The 25,936-nt window shown below is 39.5% G+C and overlaps 1 protein-coding gene across 1 annotated transcript in view; it reads left to right on the top strand.

Annotated features, from left to right (window-relative positions):
• Positions 1 to 23,950: 23,950 nt before the first annotated feature.
• NOS2 (nitric oxide synthase 2) overlaps positions 23,951 to 25,936 on the top strand; it is a 92,492-nt gene continuing 90,506 nt past the window's right edge. Inside the window, exon 1 of the mRNA XM_089683754.1 lies at positions 23,951 to 24,063. Coding sequence (XP_089539880.1) covers positions 23,951 to 24,063 — 113 coding nt within the window. The remainder of the gene's footprint in view (positions 24,064 to 25,936) is intronic.

Here is a 25,936-nt window from a genome sequence, read left to right as displayed (position 1 = left end):
AGTAATGTGCTCATTTTCCGCTTAGCTGAACTAAAAATAACGCCCCATGTAGGTAATAAATATGACTTGGGCGAGTTCCAATCATTTCCAGTGAACGCTCATAGCACACATGGGTGGGGAGAGAAAAACAATAATATTTGTGTATTTATGTTCAGCCTAAAGAGGAAGAAATATAAGATGATTAAGCCCTGGTTCACAATGATGCGGTGCGGAATTCACAGCATTTTCTGTGCGATTTCCGCACTGGATCACAATCACACTCTGTTCATGCAAACCACCGCGGGTGTGTATGTTAAGTAACAACACCCCAAAAGCGGTCTGCAAAGCGCGGTGCAATGTGCAGAATTGGATCGCATAGGTGTGAATACCCATGCGATCTGATTCTAGTGCGGACCAAAAAAAGTATCCTGCACAGGAATGCGGTGCGAATCACATGCGATATACCGCACCGCATTAATGTGAACCCAGGCTTAGCATATTGTCCTCACTTCCTTATTGTGCCATAGCTATACATCTGATTACAAGTTTCTTATACTGTGTAATGTCAGGGGCCTGTAAAATGTGCTGGTGCTGCACGACTGTATTGTTATGTTACTGAAGAAGTAACTTACAGGCCTATGTCTCGTGGGGTCCACTTTAGAATCATCTATGTGTATTCACCTTTCAGCCATGATCCTCCAGAAATCGCAGAGTCCAGTTCATTTGCACTCCTATGACCTGTTTTCAGTTGACAGTGGGCTAAAGCTTGCTGTTGGTTTACGTCACTGAGCTAGTCCAGCCTCTGAGAAGATCCTGACCATATAGTTGGGATCCCACCAGAAGCCTGGAACAGCACCTGGCTTAGCCTTTCAGTGATCTGCCAAGTGCCTAAGCCAGCCCCTCATGCCCTTCCACAGCCTGGCGATCCAGTGAGCACTGGAGGGGCAGAGCAGGGAGCCGGAGACTGACAGTCCCACTCTCTGCTCAGTGCAGAGGGGAGAACTGAGCCATTAGCAGTGTTTGATCACTCAGTTCTCACTGCAGAGCTGGCAGAGGACATATGCAGCATTAGATCAATTCTGTATTCACCTAGGTGCGTATAATTTTTTTTTCTAAAGTCCATACTTCTCTTTTAATAAATAGTGAAAACAAAAAGAAGTTACACCACATTAATATCCAATGCCTAGGTACATTGTGCACATTTTACATTGTTTCCTCATAGTACAGAGTCATTCCTTGGTAATTATTCTATAAGGCAGCCTTTCTCAACCAGAGTGCCCAGGCACCTTGGGATGCCTTGAGGTTTCTTCAGGGGTGCCTTAGCAAAATGTCTAAAAATTGCTCAAAACTTGTATACAAGCCAGCAGGTGGAACAAGCCTGCCTTTTAGTTACACAAAGCCACAGGTTTTCATTGTGCACCATTACAACCTGCTAGTCGCCGGCATCCATGACATCAACACTTGATAAGGAGGATGTCAGTTGCCTGCACAGCATCCTAGTTTGACCCTCCCCTGCCCCTCCCTATCAGTGCTGGGGTCACATTGGCTTAGTGATGGAGAAAAACTGAGGGAGAAGAGAAACATTGGAATACTAGCCATTACCAGTGTGCAAAAGTGTATTTGCTTAGGAAGAATAAATCACCTGTAATGATGGGTGTCCTATGTGTGTGGATGTTGCTGCGTTATATAAAACTATTAGAATAGTTTTTCACATTTTAGAATGGGGTGTCCTTTTAACTGTTTCAATACCGTGCAATTTTACACCTTCCTGCCCAGGCCATTTTTCACGTTTCTGCGCTCTCACACTTTGAATGACAATTGCGCGGTCATACAACATTGTACCCAAACTAAAATTTTATCATTTTCTTCACACAACTAGAGCTTTCTTTTGGTGGTATTTAATCACTGCTGGGGTTTTTATTTTTTGCTAAATTAACAAAAAAAGACCAAAAGTTTGAAACAAAAACACGTTTTTCTTTGTTTCTGTTATAAATGTTTACAAATAAATAATTGTTCTTCATAAATTTAGGCCAAGATGTATTCTGCTACATGTCTTTGGTGAAAATAACCCAAATTAGGATGTATTTTTTAGTTTGTAGGAAAGTTATAGAGTTCACAAACTATGGGATATATCTGAATATTGATCAATCCTGAAGTACTGACAGCCAATCTAATTTCTTGAGGTCCAAGAATGTCAGAATAGTACAGATATCCCCAAATGACCCCTTTTTGCAGAGTAGATAGTCCGACGTACTTCATAAGAGGCATGGCGAGTTTTTTTGAAGTTGTATTTTTTTGTCATAATTTTTCGGAAAATGAAAAAATTAAAAAAATTCTTTTCACTATTTTTTTTTTACATACTGTCACCAGTGCAGTACAGTGTCATCATATAACTGGCATGGCGGTGAACAGGGACACTGACTGGTGACAGTATGAAAAAAAATATATATATATATATTTTTTTATTTTGTTTTATTTTTTTATTATTTTTAATTTTTTATTAAATTTTTTTTATTTTTTTTAAGATTTTTTTTCATATTTTACTATGACCAAAGTAGTACAATGTTACCATAGTAACATTGTACTACTTTGGGGAAGTGATCAGTATTTTTTTTTTTTTTTTTTTTACACAATTTGCTTATAGCAAAGAATTACTTTGCTATAAGCAAGCATTTACCTGAATGAAATCGATTAATTCAGGGTTTTTTTTTTTTTTTTCTTGTGCTTAGCTGTGATTTGGTCACAGCTAATCACATGACATGTGCATGTGATTAGCTGTGACCATTCACAGCTAGGCACTAGTATACAATGGATGGCATGATTGAAGCCATCCATTGTATACAACTGTCATGTGACCTGCTGTGATTGGTCACAGCAGGTCACATGGTACCAGCAATGGTACTCATCTGTCATCGGCCGTGTCCCAGGTACAAGACCGGTGACAGATTGCACCGCTGCGCGGCTCTGCATTAGCGCAAACTGCGCATTTGCGGGAGCACGCCAAATGGCGTGCACCTGGAATGCCGAAGCACTTTTGAAGCCACCAAACGGCCATTGGCCGGGCGGCTAATGGTTAAAACTATGGACAGTCTTGAGGCACCCCATTTTAGAACTGGGTTCCTCAAGACTGTCCATAATTTTAAAGGGTGCCTCGGGACTGTCCATAATATTAAAGGGTGTCTCGGGACTGTCTATAATTTTAAAGGGTGCCTCGGGACTGTCCATAATTTTAAAGGTTGCCTTGAATGAAAAAAGGTTGAGAAACACTGCTATAAGGTACAAGGAGGGTGTGTTAACCATTAATGCTACATCTGGTTATATACAGGGTATGAGTTGTTTCTGAAAGCAAAAATGTGTTCAAATGAGCATAGCATGTTGACTTCAACAATAAGTTCCAATAAACATGGTGGGGTTGAGGAGTTCTACTTGTTTGCTATACAGGATTTAAGTGCTAAAAGTATATGTTATATTATATTCCATATTAACATATTAGCTTTATTCCATATTAACATAGCTACCTTCAATAAACTTTCCAGAGCAATAATTATTGCTCTGGAAAGTTTATTAAAGGTAGCTATGTTAATATGGAATAAAGCTAATTCCATCGAGGCTGGAATAGGGAATTTGGTTACATCTGAATGCAACATAAACACTTGGTTCCAATAAGATCTAATAGATTTACAGAGCCAAAAATGTGGGCCAGGGAACTGATAGAACTACATTCCCACCAGCAAGAAGGAGAGAAGTTAGGATAAAATTTGGACAATCTATATGGGGTTAAATACCACCTATGTATGAGTTTTTGTTGTAATTCCCAATGATTAGCGCATTGAGTAGCCTGATTTAAATTTTATGGCCTTAAGCCAGGACTAGTCTGTAAATGATGTCCCAATTTCTTGTTCCCATTTCAAAACAGAAGAGGTTTGGAGAAGTTTATTATAAAAAAGCGGATATACCCATTGGACGAGAAGTAGGGGAATCGTAAAAAAAAACATCAAGTGAGCATGTGGTCTGGAATTGATTTTGGTTTAGTAGGTGCTGAATTTGAATGTACTGTAAATACACCACTTGTTTTCAAGAGCGGAAAATGGTTTTAGGGAGGATTGCGTCATTAAATCATTAACTCATTAAATCATTGATGCCATAAGAAATGTCCATGAGAGTTTAAGTGCAGGTAAGGTATGCAAAGATATAAGGAATCTAAATGGGTATGGATGGTACAATAAGGAGCAGGGGCTGATTTGGAGCTACCAGCATGTTTTTATTAGAGTGTTTCCTATGTGTCCTAATAGCCAGAAAGGATTTAGATCCAGTTTTTGTGCACCTAATGCTTTTACAAACCCATATATTACTTTGTAAAAGTAGTAGTGACATCATCACTATGCTGTACGTAACCTGTGCAGAGAGTAGAGCTGTTGGAGGGGCCCAGCAGGTCCACCCACTACAGGCTGCCTGCAGAAAGGTACAGGAGGGGGCAGATACAAGACCAGACACCCTGCACAAGGAGATGGAGCCATAGTGATCGGTCTTTATTACAGGAAACTCCTGCACAGAGACAGTTTTACACTGGATTACTGCACAGATATGGGAGAAATACATAAATCATACAAAGAGTCCAGTAGGAGTACACATGACTCTTGTACTTACTGTAGAGATCATTTGCCTCATTTGGAGAGGAGATTTAGAAGCAAAACAATATCATGGGAAATAAACCCTTTAAAACCATGACACCTGGGTTATGTGATTGGCAGCAACAGGGTTAAAAGTGTGAGTTAACTAGCTGTTATGCTGATCTACTGGCTTAAATACCTCAGTAATCACTGACACAGACTTACAGTACAGTATCCATAGATGTATTTTTTTTTTCATCGGCCAGGGGGCTGAAAAAAAAAATGAACAGATTCCTCCATCCACACAAGCAAGGCGAATGGTAGAATCCTCCCCACTACCAGAAGACACTGATCAGTGGCTGCAGCCGCTGATGAAAAAAAATTTCCAACGTTCTTGTTCAATAGAAGTCTAACGATTGTCTACTGTCAAATGAGGATGGCCACAAATGGTTTGAAATTCAGCCGGTCCCTGCTGAACTGGCCAAGCTTGAGTTAGAGGGAACTCAGAATCCGTTATCTGCTATTTTGTTCCAAGCCATTAACTTAAAATATTGAAGCCAGAGGGTCAGCAAGATAGCCAGGTATCTACAGGGGCAGACTAACAACTCATGGGGCCCCCGGGCAATAGGGGATCATGGGGCCCCTGTGTCCTTGCCCAAACTCAAAAAAACCTACGAAAAAAGTACCAGGGGGATCTCATGGGGCCCTCTACTGACCCCGGGCCCTCGGGCACTGCCCGAGTTTCCAAATGGTCAGTCCGCCCCTGGGTATCTAGCACTTTCAGAAGGTGCTAAGCAAAGCACAGGTTTCCTTGAAAATCCCAAAGAAAAATGTACAAACATATGACACAATTGCTTAGCAATGATGAAAGCAGGAACTCACGCATTTTGCAGAACAGGTTATTCATTACTAAAAACAACATTCAGAATAGATGACTAATGGTCAGCACACTTAAAAGGTTCCCACTGATGTAGTTTTGTAATTATGTTTTGCATATAATCACTTTGTCAAATATTATTTTGATGACTTGATTGGTTTAATTACAGAAATTTTGTATTGTACAGTAAGAATAATATTAATAATAATAATAATACACGCTGCATGTTACCCTTATTTTATGAAAAGAGACTTATTAACTGTTTTAAGACCGCCCACATACTTTTACTGTGGGCAGGCGGTCAGGCTCAACAACGTAAATATACATTGCTTTGCACATGTGCACTGGCGCGTATACTGACAGTATGTAAAAACAAGAATTGTGAAAAAAAACACATTTTATTTATGTGCCAAAAAATACAACTTCAAAAAACTCACTATGCCTCTGAGGGTCCTTTCACATAGGTGTTCTGTTTATGTCAGTTTTTCATCAGTTTACATCCGGTTATCATCCGTTTGTTGTCCATTTACATCTGTTTTAATCCGTTTACATCCATTTTTGTCCGTTTACATCAATTTTTTGTCCATTTTCATCCATTTACATCCATTTTTGTCTGTTTACATCAGTTTTTCATCAGTTTACATCCATTTTTGTCCGTTTACATCTGTTTTTCGTTTGTTTCTTTTTTTTTAATGGAAGAAAAATAAAGTTTTCTTCCGTTCACAAAAACAGATGTGGACATTAACGGATGTAAACAGATGATCGTCCGTTTACATCCGCTAGTCCATACATGGGTGTCCGTTTTTAAACGGTTATATGAAAAACATACATACAGAACATCTGTGTAAAAGGGACCTTACTAAATACCTTGGAATCTCTACTTTACAAAAAGGGGTAATTTGGGAGGGTGGGGGGGATTTGTACTGTTCCGGCCTTTTAAGGGCCTAAAGAGATAAGATAGCCTGTCAGTACTTCAGGATTGATCAAATATAAATTACATTGTTTGTAGACTCTATAACTTTCACACAGACCAAAGCCAGCCATATATGGTGCGATATTCTTTTTACTACAACCAGGTTGCAAACAGGTTGCAGGAAAAAACAATCGCTTGATTCCCCCATCAACACAGTCAGTGTTGATGGGGTAATCCCTCCTGCGGAGCTATTGTGTTCTCCTGGGGGGGGGGGGGTGCTGGTTCAGGGGGATGCTGTGCAAGCCAGGAGAACACAGTGATTATTGTTAGAGGCTATAGCCATTGCAATAATTGCATGAAAAATGTGACAGGTTGATTGTACCCAAGTCACCAAGTCATACAGCAATTGAATTGGGTACAATCGGCCTGCCCAAAGATCGCTTAAATGTCGGCTGATCCCTGCTGAACCAGCTGAGATTTGAACCATCTGAGGCTGGCTTTAATAATATACACTGATTTGGGTTATTTTTACCAAAGAAATGTAGTAAAATATATTTTGGCCTAAATTTATGGAGGATTTATTTGCAAAATTTTAAAAAAGAAACTAGGGAAAAAAATGTTTCTCAAAATGTCTGGTATTTTTTCATTTATATAGCAAAAAAATGTTTAATTGGTTTATTATGGGTTAAACTAAAAAGCTATATACTCCATCAGTGTTCAGGACTAGGAACAGAGCAGAATGGTTTTATATATAATTTCCTAATGTATGAAACAGGCTCTGTTTGGCCAAAATGTTGACCTTGATTAAACCATGTTGGAAAACTCCCATTGAGTGCCCCTACTGCCTATTTCATATTCTACATATTTTTCATGGATTGAGTCCTGGCCAACATCCCTACAAGTGTATGTGGTGGCCAACCTCTACCACCACTATTTGTTTAACCAGATAAATATGAAATACTGCATATGATAATTTTGTAATTTAATTTTACAGCCAACAGGTGGATCCCTACGCCTCCTTGCACATGCTTTCCAACTCTTCTTAGCTTTCTGTTATCTACAGCCTAATAGCTCAAGCTCAGATTTAGACTAGGGCTCTATAGGTGTAAAAATGTTTTTTAGTACTACTGCCAGAATTTCTGGTTAATTATAAACAGATTAGGTCCCAAATGGCCATGATCAAAAGTTTACATGCTCTGGAATGTTTGGCCTTCGTACAGAGACACAAGGTGACACACACAGGTTAAAATGGCCATCAAAGATTAATTTCCCACATCTGTGGCTTGTTAAATTGCAATTAGTGTCTGTGTATAGATAGTCAATGAGTTTGTTAGCTCTCATGTGGATGCACTTAGCCATGGGGATCAGAAAAGAACTAACAACTGGGGGGTGTACAACTGGGGGAATCAATGGTGGAGAAGGATCTGAGAGTTCTGGTAGATCACAAGCTTGATAATGGCATGCAATGCCAAGCTGCGGTTTCTAAAGCGAGCAAAATCCTCTCTTGTATTAAAAGAGGTATAGACTCCAGAGAGAGATATCATATTACCCTGTACAAATCATTAGTAAGACCTCATCTGGAATATGCAGTTCAGTTTTGGGCACCAATTCATAAAAAGAACATTGGGGAACTGGAGAAAGTACAGAGAAGGGCAACCAAACTGATAAGAGGCATGGAGGAGCTCAGCTATGAGGAAAGATTAGAGGAACTGAATTTATTCTCTCTTGAGAAGAGGAGATTAAGGGGGGATATGATCAATATGTATAAATACATCAGTGGTTCATACAGTCAACTCAGTGTTATTCACCCTGAGGTCATCACTGAGGACAAGGGGGCACTCTTTACGTCTGAAGGAAAAGAGATTTAATCTCCAAATACGGAAAGGTTTCTTCACAGTAAGAGCTGTGAAAATGTGGAATAGACTCCCTCAAGAGTTGGTTCTGGCCAGCTCAGTGGATTGCTTTAAAAAAGGCCTGGATTATTTCCTAGATACACAGAATATAATTGGAAGCTAACATTTATAGGTAAAGTTGATCCAAGGAAAATTCGATCGCCTGTTAGGGGATCAGGAAGAAATTTTTTTCCCTGCAGGAGTAAATTGGATCATGCTTTGCTGTTTTTTTTTACCTTCATCTGTATCAACTGTGGGTATAGGATTATAACTTTTTTTTTCTTTTTAATGGTTGAACTTTTGTCTTTTTTCTGCTGGAATAACTATGTAATTTTTTGGCATGATCAGTCAATATCAAGGCCAAAATTTTACGATTTCTGCCAGGGTATGCAAACGTTTATGCACAACTGTATATCTACACAACTACCCATATAGTAATTCTTCACCTATAGCATAACCATAGGCAAGCTTTTGGTGATGAGGACACATCATTGCCATTTGCAGTGTTTTTAATGAGCTTACATCTTTCAGAGAGGAACTAAAATTAAAATTTGCATTGGTAAGATCATGGCATGTAGGCTTACCAACAATAAACTGTTCTGTTAGGCAGGGCAGCTGTCATCGTCATCATAAAGTGAAACAATCACAGTTTATAAATGAAACATCTGACTAATGTTTTAATAAGTATGAGTTGCCCATCTTCAGAATCCTAGCTGATACTTTCCTAGACATTAAACAAGCATGTTGAACCATGATGGGTTTTCCCAGCAGTTAGGTAACTCAAGTCCTTCTGTTCCTGTCACTTCCAGGGGCAAACCCCTATCTCATCCTCATGGCTGGATTGTATATATAAGGCTTTCACTTTGCTGTGCTTCAGGTCACTGACTAAAAGAACAAGCCAAAGCAGTATCCAGGTAAGAACAACTATGTAGATTATGTAGCATGTGTTTTCAGGACATCTATTGATTTTATATTATAGAACAATGCACACCTGCTGATGTACTGATAAATGTTTAAACCTTTTTGATGCTGCTGATAAAAAAGTAAAAGCAATTGGATCCCTCTGGTTTAGGAGGATGTAAAGTCAGAATCTTTACATCAAAACAGGTTGCATCTTCCAACAGCACTACAAATAATATACATATAGGTACATGAAGATATATACATTTTTAAACACCTTAAAAAGCAACTGTATCATTTCTAAAAGAATATTGCAAACACTATAGAAAACTTTTATTGTTACTAGTAAATTATTTTTGTATCCCTGAACCATTTGCTTAATTTCACCATTTTCACAAACTATAAATATCAATAGTTTGGACTTTATTCATGCCTATGTTATTCAATCTCTTTCCTATTCAGTAAGGCAGCAGCGCTTAATCTGTCTGTTGGGAACCCACATAGGGGTCCCACTCTCAGTTTCGGGGCCCAGAATTATTAGCAATTATATTAACTCTATAAGCTGGAACCATATGTTGTTGGCATCCATGAAGTGGAATTCCAAGCTATTCCTAACTATTCTTAAATCTCCTAGAATTCCTCCCCCCCTTCTAAATCCCATTTTACTACCTTGTAGAGGGAAGGTGCTTATACTTACCTATTCTCAGGGCTTCCGTGTGATCTCCCCAGTAGCCAGCTTCAGGACAGAGGAGAGATTGGTGACAATGGCTGAAACGCCTGTGCAGTGATGTGTCCAATAGGCTTACTATAGGGCATCCATTGTAGCAGTGGTCTCCAAACTGTGTCCCGTGGGGCTGGATGCGGCCCTTTGCTTGCTTTTATCTGGCCCTTGGGGCACTATTTTATCCACTGATATAACAGTGGGGCATAAATCCCTCCACTGACACCAGTGATGGAGTAAATTCTTCCCGAAGACACCAATTATGGGGCACAATTCCTCCCAATGACACCAACAATGGGCCCAATAGCACCAATGATGGGACACCATTTCTCCCACTGACACTAAAGAAGGGGCATGGTTTCTTCCCACTGATGTTGGGACCTTTCCTACTCCCCCTGGCCACAGTCTGGCCCCCTAAAGTCTGAAGTAAACCGGTCCTTTGTTTAGAAAGTTTGGAGATCCCTGCATTGTAGGCTGTTCCTTCTCTCCTCTAAAGCCACAGCTAAAAGTCGATCCTATGATGAGCCAGAGTGACCTGAGAATAGGTAATCATAAGAATCTTCCTTTTACAGAGTAGTTAGAATAGGAGTTAGAAGGGGGTGGGAGCTGGTTTTAGCTTAGTTAGAAATAGCCTGGAATTCTACTTTAAGCCACTTAGAAGATACTAATATTGACTTTATTTATTATACCTAACATCAGAAATGGGAAGTAAGGGCATATATTTCAATACGATGCACAGTGGTTATTCCAGGGTGCAAATCACTATGGTTAATATGGTTTGACATTTACAATAGTGACATCTGCAGACAGTAAAAAGGTACTGCAACTCAAATTGTTAAAATGTCTGTTCATAACTCTTGAATTCTGCAGCCTAGACAAAGTCCTGCACATCTCCTCCTTTTAGAAACATGGAATTCCTCAATAAATAGATAAAACATATTTTATCAAAAGAAAAACACGTGCAACAGTTCTAAAGTAATTTATACAATCCCCTTATGTATAATTTTACTGTAAATCACAAGCTTTTCAGTGCTATGTACTTGTAAGACAGCAGAAGTAGAGCACCATGGAGCTTTGATAAAATTCCATTTTTTTCTCCTGATTGGACTGATAATGAAGACGGAACAAGACAGTGTTTATACATCCACCTGTGCCACATAGTCTGGCTGGGATCATTTCATGCCTAGGTTCTCCTGCCTGCCACTGTGCAGAATTATTAAAAAATCACCATTAGACAGGTTTATTATACCTCAACACTGGAAGCACAAGAAGATTGTTTAGGTCATCTTGGGCTAGATGAAGAGCATCTCTCACTTTTTCCTGACATCTTCGTAGCTTCACAGCAAAGGTAATTTTAAGTATCAGGACATGCTGTTAGTAAATTATCATGTCAATACAAAATCATTTATATTTTATACTTTTAGTTTAAACATTGCTATTACTGTAATAAAAATGTGCATGCTTTCTTTTTTTTTTAAACTGCACTTATTTTACCTAAATGTTAGTTTGTCATTGTTAAAAAAGTATCTTGGTTGTATTAGAATGAACAGAAAGTGTAATGTACTGTTTGCACCTGTCAGATAAAAAGTAAGAGCACAAAATTCCAGTGTTTACCGGCTACAAATTCTTCTGTATTCTGTCCAGTCAGATTCTTGGATAATTGTGTGTTCTTTGATATGATCTCTAAAATAAAGATAGATACTAAGCACAAAAGCTAAAAGATCTGTTGCTTCATTGTGGATGTTCAACAAATACCTAAAAAGGTGTTGCTTGGCACAAGATAACTGTGTTGTTACGTAGACTAAGGGCTTGTGCACACATAACTTTTTTATAACACTACTTTTATGGGTGTCTGCCATTTTTTTTCCGCCTCTAAATGCCCCTCCATGTTAGCTTGTGGGGTAGATTTACTAAAACTGGAGCACGCAGAATCTGGTGCAGCTCTGCATGGTAGCCAATCAGCTTTTAACTTCAACTCGTTCAATTAAGCTGTGACAGTTAAACCTGGAAGCTGATTGGTTTATATGCACAGCTGCACCAGATTTTGCACTCTCTAGTTTTAGTAAATAACCCCCTATGTGTTCATGCACACATAGGAGTTTAAAGGAGTTTAGAGACAAAGAATCCCCACTGCCAGCACATCCAGGAGCGGCTGCCTTTTTTCTCAAAAAAAAAAATAAAATGCTTGATGTGTCAAGTGCTTGAGAGTTAAAGTGTTACTAAACCCAGGACCCTGCATTCACTATATCTGGTCTCCCACAGTACACAGAACATGGAAATGCAATTATTTTAGTAAATATAAACTGCTAAATATCTTTTCTCATCAGCAGTTAGAGCAGTCTTGTGACTTCTATCAGAGTCCAGCAGAGCACTGGTTACAGCTTGTAGGAGGAGTTTTCATGCTCCTGTAGGAGGATGCAGAACCCCAGACCTTTGTCTGGACAGTGCTGATTGGCCCTGTGCTAATCACATGCACTTTCCCAAGAAAAAAAAAACTAGCAATACACAGCAAACTGAGCATGTGCAGCTTACCCCAGAGCCTCAGTACTATCAGGAGATATTTAGTAGACACAGGAAGAAGGGGAGGACAAAGAAGTAAGGATCAAACATCCTTTTTACACAATGCAGAGGATTAACCCCTAAGGTTCCACAGTGAGTATAACAAGCATTCTTTACTGCATATACAGACTGATTTTACTGTTGTGGGTTTAGTAACACTTTAATTTTCATGAAATTACGTAATGCCCAAGTGCTTGACATGCCTAAACTTGCCTAAATGTGTTTACATGCGCCAAATGTTTTGTCTGCCAAAACATGGCTGACGAGAGGAAAGGAATTTATGAGAGGTTGTGGGGAGGTGCAGCGTGGTATGGGCAGTAAATACACAGAGTCCGATTGCAAAAAACATGGAACTTGTATTAAACAGAATGCTAACCTTACAAACACCCAGGGGGGAGATCAAAGCTAGGGAAATACCTCACAGTTCAATGTAGTCAGATGTAGAGGAGGAGAGGTGCTGACAGCGTCTTTTTCAGAAGGTGAAGCACGGGTTGGCGAGTCTGGTCCCAAGATGGAAGCTTCTTTCAGGATAGAGAGTCCCCAAACTTTCCCTCCTCATAAGGAACCGTTCCCTAGCACTAGTTACTTTCCCTAACAAGTGCGGTCTATCTTCCTACACTAGCCACATGCTAGAAGCGCTCCAAAACCCGGGGGCAGGGACATAAATAGCTCCTACTGACCCAAGATGGCCACTGAGGGTCACATGGGTGCAGCATAGCCAACCGGAACGCTGCTCCATTGACCCAGGAAACCATAGAGAAACATTTCTCTTGGACTTCCTCTTCAGGCTGAGGTGCCACTCGATTTGAGCGCCACCTGCAGTGGAAAAAACAAAGCACACCTGCCTACATAGCTAACACCCTGTGTGCACGGGGCTTTAGGCTGGCCATAAACTGATCAAATTTCTGTACATTTCTGCTGAATCTGACAAAATTTGTTCTGTGGGTGAACCCATTGGCACACCTGCCTCCACAGAAGTGAATTTTTCAATTGAATTTTGTGAAAGGATTCAAGCAGAAAATTTTTAGTTGGACATTGACTGCATCCAATCAAATGCAGGCACTGCTTAAATAGTCTAAGAGCCGTGGATGCTAGCTGGTGGAATACAATTTGTCCATCCATACTGTTTAGCAAGGATGGGACAGTGAGGGATTTCTCTTGTTCAGTTCATAGGGCTGAATGAGGGGAATCCAAACATGTATGGCGAGCTTAAAGTTCAACATACATGTCACAATCTGTTCAAACTTTATATAATCTGCTTTATATTTATCAGAACTATGTAATATGAAAATTTATCCAAAATATTTAATCAATTTGTATCCATTCAGGCAGGACCTTGTGCTAAATAGTTGTTGTAAGATCTAAAGACAAATGTACAGTCCGATTGTAACATGTCAATGAGCTTAAAACAGAACCAAATTTGTTTTAATTGTTACATTATTAACACATTTGGTTTCTTTTATTAAAATCTCTTAGTGACATGAATGTAGGGACAGATAAACTCTGGGAAGATGTTACTAAGGGCTGGTTCACACTATAGAAACACAGACCAGATGCGTTCCAGATGTATTTCTGCATGCACATTTTTTATGTGTTTTTTGGTGCATTCCGGTGCGTTTTTGATGTGTTCCAGTTCATTTTTTCCCCAATTCTTCAATTTAAATAGGGACATGTGCATTTCGGTGCATTTTTGGTGTTTTCCCAGTGCATTCTGCTGCATTTGTTATGCGTATTACCGCATGCCAGTACAGTTCTGTACAGGAAAAATGCAGCTCTGCATCCGGAACGCACTGGAACTGCAAGCACTGATTTGAACTATTACATTGACAACCATATAACCTATTTTCTGTGTGTTTTGGATGCAGAAAAAAAGCACACTTAAACACATGTAGTGTGAACCTGCCCTTAAATCTTATTTAATAAATACATAAGCACATATGGCAGCGTATCAGCAGCGCATGAGTAGTCAGACTGTATTTTCATAATATTTACTATGGCAATGTGATGCGCACGCACGCACGCACGCACACAAGCACACACGCACACACACTGCACTCTAGCATTATAATATATGCCAACAAGGTAGGTTTTGTGCCCTAAGTAAAAGTGTGCTTTTTATTGCTGTTAGCAATTTCACATGTGCATTTCATGCAAGAACAAAAATGCAGAAAGTGCATAATGCCATCATTAGTGGAGTCGTAATAATACATTCAAAGTAAAAAAAATAGTGTGTGCTGTGCTGGGGGTATCACAATGAACGGGGGCAGATATTCAAGTTGTAATCATGGCAAGTGAATATACATGACATGATTTAATGCACATCTGCATGACAGAAACACCCGCATGCACACACAGTCTGGTTTTACCCTGACAGCACAACATTCAGGTATTTTGAACCTGCTGCAATCCACTCCTTAGTGCCCGGTCACACCGGTGAGATTTCAGCTGTGATTTGCGAATTGAAATTACACCTGCAATCGCATTTAGTGAATGTGAATGTCAGTGTCTTAATGTGCGATTTTCTGCAGCTCGATTTCTAAAGTAGTTCTTGCATTACTTTTTCTGCAGTTTGTTGGGGTTTCACATATATAGAATATAATGGAAATTGCACTGCAAATTGCAAGAAATTTTAAAAATCTTCATGAGTAGCAATAAGTCTTCAGAAAATCACACCTGAAATTGTGTTGAAATTGCACACAAATCACACGCTTTTAAATTGCAGTGGTGTGACCGGTGACTAAATGAGAAATTGTGGTGCTGGTCACGTTATTATTATCCTTTTTTATTTCCTGTTGACTTCCTGCACTTGTAGGAACTGAGAGCACAAAAGCATCATTATTTGGATGTTCAATGCACTCTGCCACACTATGATTGCACTCTGCCACATTACGATTGCACTCTGCCACATTACGATTGCACTCTGCCACATTAGGACCATGCTACGATTGGTTAAATAGTTCACATTCACTATGCTTGCCTACATCCACAAGTCTGATCTTTTTCTTTTTTCGTGTCGGTGGTCCAAAGAGTGACATATTATATGTATCTATATATCTATGATGTCAAATCTTGGAAGAAAAATATCTTTCTTTATCTAGAGTTTAGACATCTAGGCTGGTGATAGTGACCATTCAATAAAAATGACACAGCATAATGTTAAGATAGGATGCCATCTACTGGCAGAATGTGCCACACCTTTTACATTGCATTGAAAGTTTGCATAATTAACCACTTGCCCACCTGAGGATTTACCCTCCTTCCTGACCAGGCCTCTTTTTGCTATTCGGCACTGCACTATTTCAACTGATAATTGCGCAGTCATGCAACGCTGTACCCACACTAAATTTGGGCCCTTTTTTTTACACAAATAGAACTTTCTTTTGGTGGTATTTGATCACCTGTGCGCTTTTAATTTTTTTGCTATGAACAAAAAAGGACCAAAAATTTTGAAGAAAAACGATATTTTTTACTTTCGGCTATAAAAAATATATAGTAAACTCAAAGTTAGTAATAAATTTAGGTCAAAATGTATTCTGCTACATGTTTCTGGTGTAAAAAAATCCCAACAAGTGTATATTGATTGCTGTGAAAGTTATAGCATCTACAAACTATAGTATAGATACTGCAATTTACGCCGTTTTGTTGCTATACAGCTCTGCACTAGTTTAACTGACAATTGTGCGGTAATGCAATATGGTACGTAAATTAAATTTACGGCCTTTTTTTCACACAAATAGAGCTTTCTTTCGGTGGTATTTGATCACCTGTGCGTATTTGGTATTTGATTTTTGGCACTATAAACAAAAAAGTTTTGAAAAAAAAACGGTATTTTCTCATTTCTGTCATAAACATATCCAAAAAATCTCAAATTTTGGCATACATTTAGGCCAAAATGTATTCTGCTACATGTTTTTGGTTAAAAAAATCCCAATAAATATATATTGATTGCTTTGTGTGAAGGTTATAGCGTCTACAAACTATGGTATAGATAATGGAATTTACACAGCTTTTACTTTCTGATTACCTATAACATTTCTTGAGGTGCTAAAATACCAGGACAGTACAAACACCCTCAAATGACCCCTTTTCAGAAGTAGACACTTTTTTTCCACAAGTTTTTGGAAAATGACAAAAACATTTTTTTTTTACACAAAGTTGTCATTTAAATTATATATTTCTCACACAAACCATGGGAATATGTGGAACTACACCCCAAAATACATTCTGCTACTTCTACCGAGTATGGGGATACCACATGTATGATACTTTTTGGAAGCCTAGCCACATACAGGAGCCTGAAATCTAATGACCACTTTGAAAGCCTGAAGGTGTGTAACTTCCTCATTTCACTTCCTCACTACCTATCACAGTTTTGGAGGCTCTGAAATGCCAAAATAGCACCAACCCCCCCCCCCCCATGACCCCTTTTTGGAAAGTAGACACCTCAAGGAATTTAAGAAGAGGCATGGTGAGTATTTTGCAGATCTCATTTTTACTCACAAGGTTTTGAAATATAAAAAAAGAAAAGAAAAAATATGTTTTTGTTTTGTTTCTTCATTTTACAAAAACTTGTGGCAACAAACGAGATCTGCAAAATACTGATAGGTAGTGAGGAAGTGTAATGAGGAAATAAAGCCCTTTAAAAGCCTGAAGGTGCTTATTGGGTTTTGGGGTCCTGTACTTGGCTAGACTGCCAAAACGTCTCTCACATGTGGTACCTCCATACTCGGTAAGTAGCAGAATGTATTTTGGGGAGTAATTCCACATATACCCATGGCATGTGTGAGCAATAAATAATTTAAGTGACAATTTTGTGTAAAAAAAATTATACTTTTTTTTGTCATTTTCCAAAAACTTGTGGTAAAAAAATAAGTTCTTCTATTGACTCAATATGCCTCTCAGCAAATAGTTTGGGGTGTCTACTTTCCAAAAAGGGGTCATTTTGGGGGGTGGGGGCATGTTATGCCCAGCATTAGAAGGTTATGTCACACAAGATTCACTTCTGACTACCTGAAGACCAAGCCTTTTCTGACACTTTTTGTTCACATAAAAAAAATCAGTATTTTTTACTAGGAAATTACTTTGAACCCCAAAACATTATATTTTTTTAAAGCAGACACCCTAGTGAATAAAATGGTGGGTGCTGCAATTTTTTATGTGACATAGTACTTGCGCAGCGATTTTTCAAACGCAAATGTTTTGAAAAAAATACACTTTTTTTTACTTTTAATGCACAAAAACACAATATATTGGCCAATTATTTGGTAAATTATAAAAGATGATGGTATGTCAAGTAAATAGATACCAAACATAACATGCTTTAAAACTGCGCATGCCCTGTGCAATGGCGACAAACTGTATACATTTTTAATATCCTTTACAAGCTACTATTTTCGATTTACAGAGGAGGTCTAGTGTTAGAACAGGGGCGGACTGACAACTCATGGGGCCCCCGGGCAATAGGGGATCATAGGGCCCCTGTGTCCTTGCCCACACTCAAAAAAGCCTATAAAAAAGGTACCAGGGGCATTTCATGGGGGCCCCTACTGACCTCAGGCCCTCGGGCAGTGCCCGAGTGCTCAAATGGTCAGTCCACCCCTGTGTTAGAATCACTGCCATTGATCTAACATTTGCGGTGATACCTCACATGCATGGTGCAACCGCTGTTTACATACTGGCATGGGGTAAACGTGGCGAGCGCGGGGGGCAAAGGGTGTTTTTTTTTGGTTTTTTTTTACGTAATTTTGATTTTTTTAATAATTTTTACACTGTTCCTTTCATTTTTTTTTCATCACTTTTAATGCTATCACAGAGAATGCAAATATCCCCTATAACTTCAATGGGCATTGTCATATATTCTTTTTTGAGAAATCTGGGGTCTATCAGACTCTAGATATCTCCTCAGCCCTTAAATTATCTAATCTCACCAAGATGGGTGTGATCAGATGCTTTCCAAATTTGCAAACGGCGCTGTTTATATCCTGCAAAACTGTGATGAAATGTTTGTAGCTTCCGATTTCTTAGACTACAGAGATGATTGGCACCATTCTGGTCTCCAATCAGCTCTATGGTCAGCTGGCAGAAACACTGGTTGCCCTGATGGCACGGGACTGCCCGAGAAGGCCGTGGAAAGCATCGGGGAAGGGGGGACATCGTCTCTCGCTGCTTTTAAAAGCAATCCTGCAGCTAATTAGCCACTAGGATTGCTTTTATATGAAAGCTGATCGCCGGCTGAAAAAAACAATACCAGGATGATGCCTGCAGCTGTAGGCATCATCCTGGTATAACCATTCAAAGTCTAGTGATGTACCAATACGTCGCTGGTTCTTGTTGGATATATATGCTATGTTCTTTTTTTTTTTTTTTTGTATGCAGCCTGTGGGCTGAATGAAAAAAAGAGATGAAATCTCTGCCAGAAAAAGTGTGTGGTATGCCCACCATTAGAATATACCGCCCTGCATCCACCCACTAATGGTGGGCACACATTAGGTCGCACGGTGCCAAATGTGGCAATTCCAAAATTGTACAAATGTCTAAATAGTGGCATACTTGAATAAAAATTGTCCATGTATAAGTAGTACCCCATATAGTACCCCATATGGAAAAAGGGAGACACCAAGTCCCAAACTATCCTGCCACTGCTCCCCATGTGGTCTGGGCATCTGGGGGACTCCACGTGATCTTTTCCCTCGTAAATCCGAAACTTATATGTGTAGCTTATTGCCCTCTCACAGGTCTTATACATCTTGACCCCATATCTGGCACGCTTGCTGGGAAAAAATAGTTTGAATGCAAGGCGGCCACAAAAATTAATGAGGGACTCATTAACGCAGATTTTTTGCTGGGGAGTATAGATTTTTGGTTAAGGTGATTTACGAGGGGCTGAATTTTGTGGAGCTGGTCAAATTCAGGGTCACCCCGAGGACAACAGAGTGTATTGTCGTTGAAATTGTCATTGAAATGCATAAAACACATTATACTCTCATATCTATGCCTGGCCATGGCGGCAGAGAACACGAGCATATGATTAATCGGGTATGTGGACCAATATAACCACAATTCATTTTTTTAGTAATGCCCATGTTGAGGGTTAGGCCCCAAAAAAATTTAAAACTGTATTGGGTTTCCATGCGAATGGTCTGGCAAGGTTTGAATTTGGGTTGGCGGCAATAAATTGTTGTGCATATAAGTTGCTTTGATCCACAATCAATGCATACAGATCGTCCGTGAAAAACGGCTACAAAAAATCAGGGGGAGTAGTTAAATTTTCTGTTTCCACCTGAATTCCGGGTTGGGCAGTGAATGGGGGAAGTATGGGTGCTGCAGAATTTGTGGGCTGCTAATCGGGATTTGCAAGTACATCCGGAAGGATACTAGGGGCTCTATGGGCCTGTGTGCGAATTATTGGTGGCTGCGGGAGCATCAGCCTGTACTGCACTTATGGGACTCGCCACGTCACCAAGTGATACTGCAGTGCTGGTATGTGAAAGACCAGGATGTACTAGGCCGCTGGTGCTCGCCAGTTCACTAAAAGGTAGAGTGGCAATAGTACTGGCACTCAAGTGCTAGCAGAGATCAGGCCTGATTCTGCAAACACTGCGGTTTTGTGTGCAATGTATCAAGTGACAGTGACCTACTGACACTGCATTTGCTGGGGGAGAAGGGGTGGGGTAAGCGTAGGGGCTAAACGCAGGTCCTGGCAGGTGCCGGGGCTGATCCCACTAAAGCTGTGTTTATGGGGACACTATACTAATGTGAACGCTGGTATAGTGCTGATCTGATCAAAGATATTGAACAGTTCAGACCCTATACTAGCAATGGAGGTTTATTGTGTATGAGCGTGTTCCTGGCAGTCAAGGAGTTAAATGTGAATACTGGTGTACTGACAGGCAATCTGACACTATCTGGGAAGGGAGTGAAAACCACGGGAGCGTGAATCACGTACAGTCAGGTCCATAAATATTGGGACATCGACACAATTCTAACATTTTTGGCTCTATACACCACCACAATGGATTTGAAATGAAAGGAACAAGATGTGCTTTAACTGCAGTCTGTGAGCTTAAATTTGAGGGTATTAACATCCAAATCAGGTGAACGGTGTAGGAATTACAACAGTTTGCATATCTGCCTCCCACTTGTTAAAGGACCAAAAGTAATGGGACAGAATAATAATCATAAATCAAACTTTCACTTTTTAATACTTGGTTGCAAATCCTTTGCAGTCAATTACAGCCTGAAGTGTGGAATACATAGACATCACCAGACGCTGGGTTTCATCCCTGGTGATGCTCTGCCAGGCCTCTACTGCAACTGCCTTCAGTTCCTGCTTGTTCTTGGGGCATTTTCCCTTCAGTTTTGTGTTCAGCAAGTGAAATGCATGCTCAATCGGATTCAGGTCAGGTGATGGACTTGGCCATTGCATAACATTCCACATATGCAAACTGTTGTAATTCTGTATATATGCAAGATTTTTGCACCCGTGTTGCCCTGTAGCAGTATTTCTGCTATAGGGCGGTCAGGAAGCAGTTTGCATTATGGTGCTGCATTACTTTAACGGACAATTGCGCAGTCATGCAACACTGTAAAAAAATGTAAAAATCAAATGTCGTCATAAATTTAGGCCAAAATGTATTCTGCATTATGTCTTTGCTAAAAAAATCCCAATACATGTATATTAATTGGTTTACGGGAAAGTTATAGCGTCTACAAATGGCGGTATAGATACTGGATTTTTAAATTTTTTTTTTTAATACTAATAATGGTGGCGATCAGCGACTTATGGCGGCGATCAGCGACTTATAGCGGGACTGCAGCAGGCATTCTGACACGGGGGGGAACTGACTTGGTGTCACTGACATCCCCAGTGACACCAATACAGTGATCAGTGCTAAAAAAAAAGCACTGACACTGTACTAATAGCACTGGGCAGGAATGGGTTAACAGGAGGGGCAATCAAAGGGTTAACTGTGTGATGGGAGTGTTTTACTAGGGGGCAGGGGGAGGTGAGCTTCACTGTAAGCACACTGCTCTGGATGGCTCTGCTCAGCCATCCAGAGCAGTGTGCCCAAACTGACAGGGAGGAGGGCTATTGGTAAACAATGCAGCCCTCCTCCCTGTCGGTGATTGCCATAATCACCGGGCGCCGGCAGGTAATCACTGATCTGGGACCCGGTGATTGACACCCGGGACCGCGATCGGAAATTGCTATCTGAAATGCAGAATCATGTATATATACGTGATTCTGTGCACAGGGTCCGCCCTGTAGCAGTAAATGTACTGTGGGCGGTCCTTAAGCGGTTAAAGAAAATTTGTATTAAAGTGGATGTAAACCCTTACATATACTATGTGAAGTGATTGGCCTCAGGTGATACACAGAGATTAAACAATTCCTCCTACATAAGTTGTAACTGTTATCTGCAGGTTTATCTACAGTTTTCTCTTCTATACGTCCATTCAAAGTAGAGCTTGTGTCTCTCCCCTCCAATCAGCTCTCAGAGCTCCGCTCACTGATCTCTGCAGGAGGTGAAGTTACACTCTGCAGAGATCAGGGAGAGCTGATTGATGGTAAGAAACACACCCCCTCCACACAGCTGACAGGAAGAGAACTGAAGCTGTCAATCTGCTGGAGGTCTCTCCTCTGTCACCTTTGTTTCCCTTGGTGTCAGGAAAACGTGTCAGTGGCGATTCATGCTGATGGCAGAGGAACAAAGCAGCAGACTGAAAATACATTTAGTGCTCTGGACAAGTACACACTATAGAGGGATATGCTTTGTTCATATTTCATGTCTGAGGTTTACAACTACTTTAACCTCATGGCCTGGCTGTCATGCTGATCCAGTGCCTTCAGTACTTTGTGAGGTTGTAGCAATATGTAGATCAGAAGTTCTGATATCACTCTGACTTTATAAGCTTTCTAATCTGAATGCTGCTTCTGAGTCAGTGACTTAGCTTACCTTTAAAGTGTATGTAAATACAAAATCTATTTTTCAGTATGTTAGACATAATGTCTTATTATATACAGTTTTCTTAAGCAAGCTGTATCTAAAAAAATCCTGCCAGTAACGACACTTCCTGTTGCAGGCCGACAATGCTAATTCAGTGCCTAACATCTTGGTATCTATGTCAGCCTGCAGTGTGTGCTCCTTCTTTTGACCACCTAAAAAAAAGCGCACAAGGTAGGATAACAATTCTGCTAATTGAGAATCATTAAAAACATACATTTGAAAATTAATAAAAAAAAAAAAAATGTTGAGGTTCTTTAGACCACTTACCAATAAATAAATAAATGCAAAACTCACACTCTATCCATTGCTCTGTAACCCTAACCCAAACATATCCAATGTGTGACTGTACAGAGCTGTAGAGGATGGAGGGGATTAAGAATTGTGATTTCCTCACTCCAGTAATGTATATAAAAAAAAATAATATGGAATTTCCTTATTATGGCATATGGCATGGCAGAGCATGGCAGAGCAGGGAGCATTAATGCGTTCATCCTGCACATTGCTTCACTAGTGGCCCATGGGTAAGAGTAGGGATCCCACAGTCTGGGACAGAGCACAGGTCCCCAGAATGTATACCTATCTAATCTAAGCCATGCTCTTTCAAATCCCTAGAAGAGCATATTTTATGGGATTTTGCACATTAGTAAGTAGGCTATTTACACAATTGACAAATTATTTCAACTACATGAAGAGAGCCTTATTGCCCTTTGAAGGCTTAGAAAATGATCAGATGACCAAAAGCTCACCTTATATAAATTCCAAGTATGCAGAGTAAATAAACGCTAGATGTTTTCTCTGACCGTGTAGACTGAGATCATTAATATCGTCTCCTCTTTGTATTTGGCAATGTGGCAATGGTGCACATTCTCTACTGAGCGCCGCCACAATCATTGAGTATAACAGAAGATCAGAACACAGACTTTCAACCGATCTCATGCAGAGGATATCACAGACACTCCCCACCCAAGTCATACAAAACCTAGCGCCACTTTGACCAGAAACTAATTAGTTTACTATGTTCTTAAGTCATGCAAGGAAATCAAATAACTCAAAAGCAGACTGTGTCCTTGGTCAAAATGAATCTCATAACCCCCATGTGACTCCCCAAATCTATCACATGCTACCATCATCTGGCTACTACCGGCAATACAGGTGTTTCTTGATATGGTCATCTCTCTGTCTAGTTTTTAAATGAAATATAAAAAAATGAACCAGGAAATATTAAGGGTAATTGCTATTACATCAGAACAACCAACTGTTTGGTCACACCCTAATAAAACACTCATGTATAACAGGTCATGTATATTAAGTGCAGAGAATGCTGCTCTTCTTTTTTACTGTACGAAAAAAATGTGTTTCCTGATTTCATGAAAAGCGGTTTTTTCTCTCTTTGACTAGGATCTTTTTTTTGTCATGCAGAAGCCCAGCCCCCGTGAGAACTTTTTTTTTTTGCACTTAGTGTGAAGGCTGTCAAGGTCCTAATATCTAAACAATGATGTGCCCATGGAAGCTGTTCATGAAATCTGGGAACAATAAGGATAAATTTGCACAGGATTCAACAGACCTAAACAACAATCTGTCAAAGGAGAGAAAAAACCATTGCAGGTAAAAAGAATTTTACAGTCCTATTTATTTGCTATGAGGCTTGTATGCAGTCATTGTGCAATTGGTATTGCTTTTACTGATACATTTTTTTACTGTTCTGATGAATTTCAGCAAAATGTAGTTTAGCTTGAAACTTGTTATGACACTTGAAACATGTTAGTTTTCTGAGAATTTTGTATGCTTTATAACAAACAGATAATGATGCATTAGAAGTGTCTTGGATAACATGCAGAACTTGTGAAACTGTAAATTTGACTTGTTTTAATGTATAATGTCAATGCACAATGCATCCATTTCTAAAACTGGTCACAGCTTTACTTCTTTAGTTCCCTACTTTAAACCTCTTTCTAAACTCATTATTTAATTTTTTAACTCTCTATTGTGAGAGATAGAACAGAGAGATTTTATTATTACAGGGCTTATTCAAAGTAAATTATACATTTTAAAAAACAAAGTAACAGATATGATAAAACACCCTGCCCTCACCCGCTGATGACTACGAATTTGTACATGGCGCAATGTTTATGATAATCCCAACCAGGGGCAGACTGACAACTCATGGGGCCCTCGGGCAATAAGGGATCATGGGGCCCTGTATCCTTGCCCAAACTGAAAGAGGCATCTCATGGGGCCCCCGTACTGACCCCGGGCCCTCAGGCAGTGCCCGAGTTTCCAAATGGTCAGTCTGCCCCTGATCCCAACACTCAGTTTGAATTGAGGTTTTAAGTTGTGAGGAGGACATTGTGTTGTGTGTTTAAATAAGTAATAAAGGAACTTTTGTATGGGCACCTTACCTTGCTGAATATGACTTTGAAAATGTGAAAAAGAAAGGCTTCAGATATTTTAGCAGTGATTATGATGATGTCTTTTAATATATAGTAGTTTCCCTTAAAGTCCCATATTGTTGATGTTCTGTTCATAGTAAGTTTGAACTGATGCGTGCACCTTTGGCATCCCACAATTAAAGAGACCTCAGCAACCTGGGGCCCAATGGGGCGTTTTTCAGATTTAACAGGGAAGTTGGTATTTGCATATTGAATGTATTGTTGGCGAGGGCACTGCCAGGATGGGCTGACACCACAGCTTGAGAAACTGCAGCATGTACCAATAACTAGTCCAGCCTGTTTTTAAAAAGTTACCTTGATTACACGTTAGTTTCAATACATATTCATTGGGATTATTAAATGAGTAGAGGCTGTTCACTTTTCCAAAGGTCCATGCTAATTTCTTTTTGAATAAACTTTGGTGCTGGCCTGGCACATGAATACAATTGCAAAGTCAGCATTTGCTTTGTTAGGTGAAGAGCCTTTATTTCTATATTCAATAATCCCCTATGTGCATTTACCATATGACTTAAATTACTAAAACAAAACTTTAAAGGAATACTGTGGGTTGACATATAATTTCCATTTTCACCATGCGAGTAATGCAGCCCATTGCATTTGTTTTCTTGTACATTCATAGTGATTATTAATGTGTGTTATCCAACGTACCAATCTTCATAGGTAGTATTATACTGTAGTTATGCCAGTTTTGGTCATAAAACATGTCATGTGATTGGATTTTACAATTGTTATCTTTATGGGCATCACTCCATTGTAACATTAATGCAAAATTCTTTGTAATAAAAGCGTTACTGATAATACTGTTTATTATTATCAGTCATTACTTATTTTATGATGAGTACATGAAGTAACCCTTGGGCTTATTGGGAAAGGCAGTATGATGCAAAGTTGTATAGTATCTAACTGCCACCAACTACATTTTATCTTTCATTACTTAAGAGTAGTTTTAACAATAAAACATGAGTGCTAATTAGATGCAGTGGGTTACTACACATTATTATTATACAGGATTTATATAGCACCAACAG

This window comes from Staurois parvus, unplaced genomic scaffold (genome assembly GCF_062004578.1).
Source record: "Staurois parvus isolate SC_StPar_1 unplaced genomic scaffold, SC_StPar_1.0 ptg000321l, whole genome shotgun sequence".
Taxonomy (NCBI): domain Eukaryota; kingdom Metazoa; phylum Chordata; class Amphibia; order Anura; family Ranidae; genus Staurois; species Staurois parvus.
The sequence above is the reverse complement of the archived record's forward strand: the minus strand, read 5'-3'. Positions and strand labels throughout refer to the sequence as shown.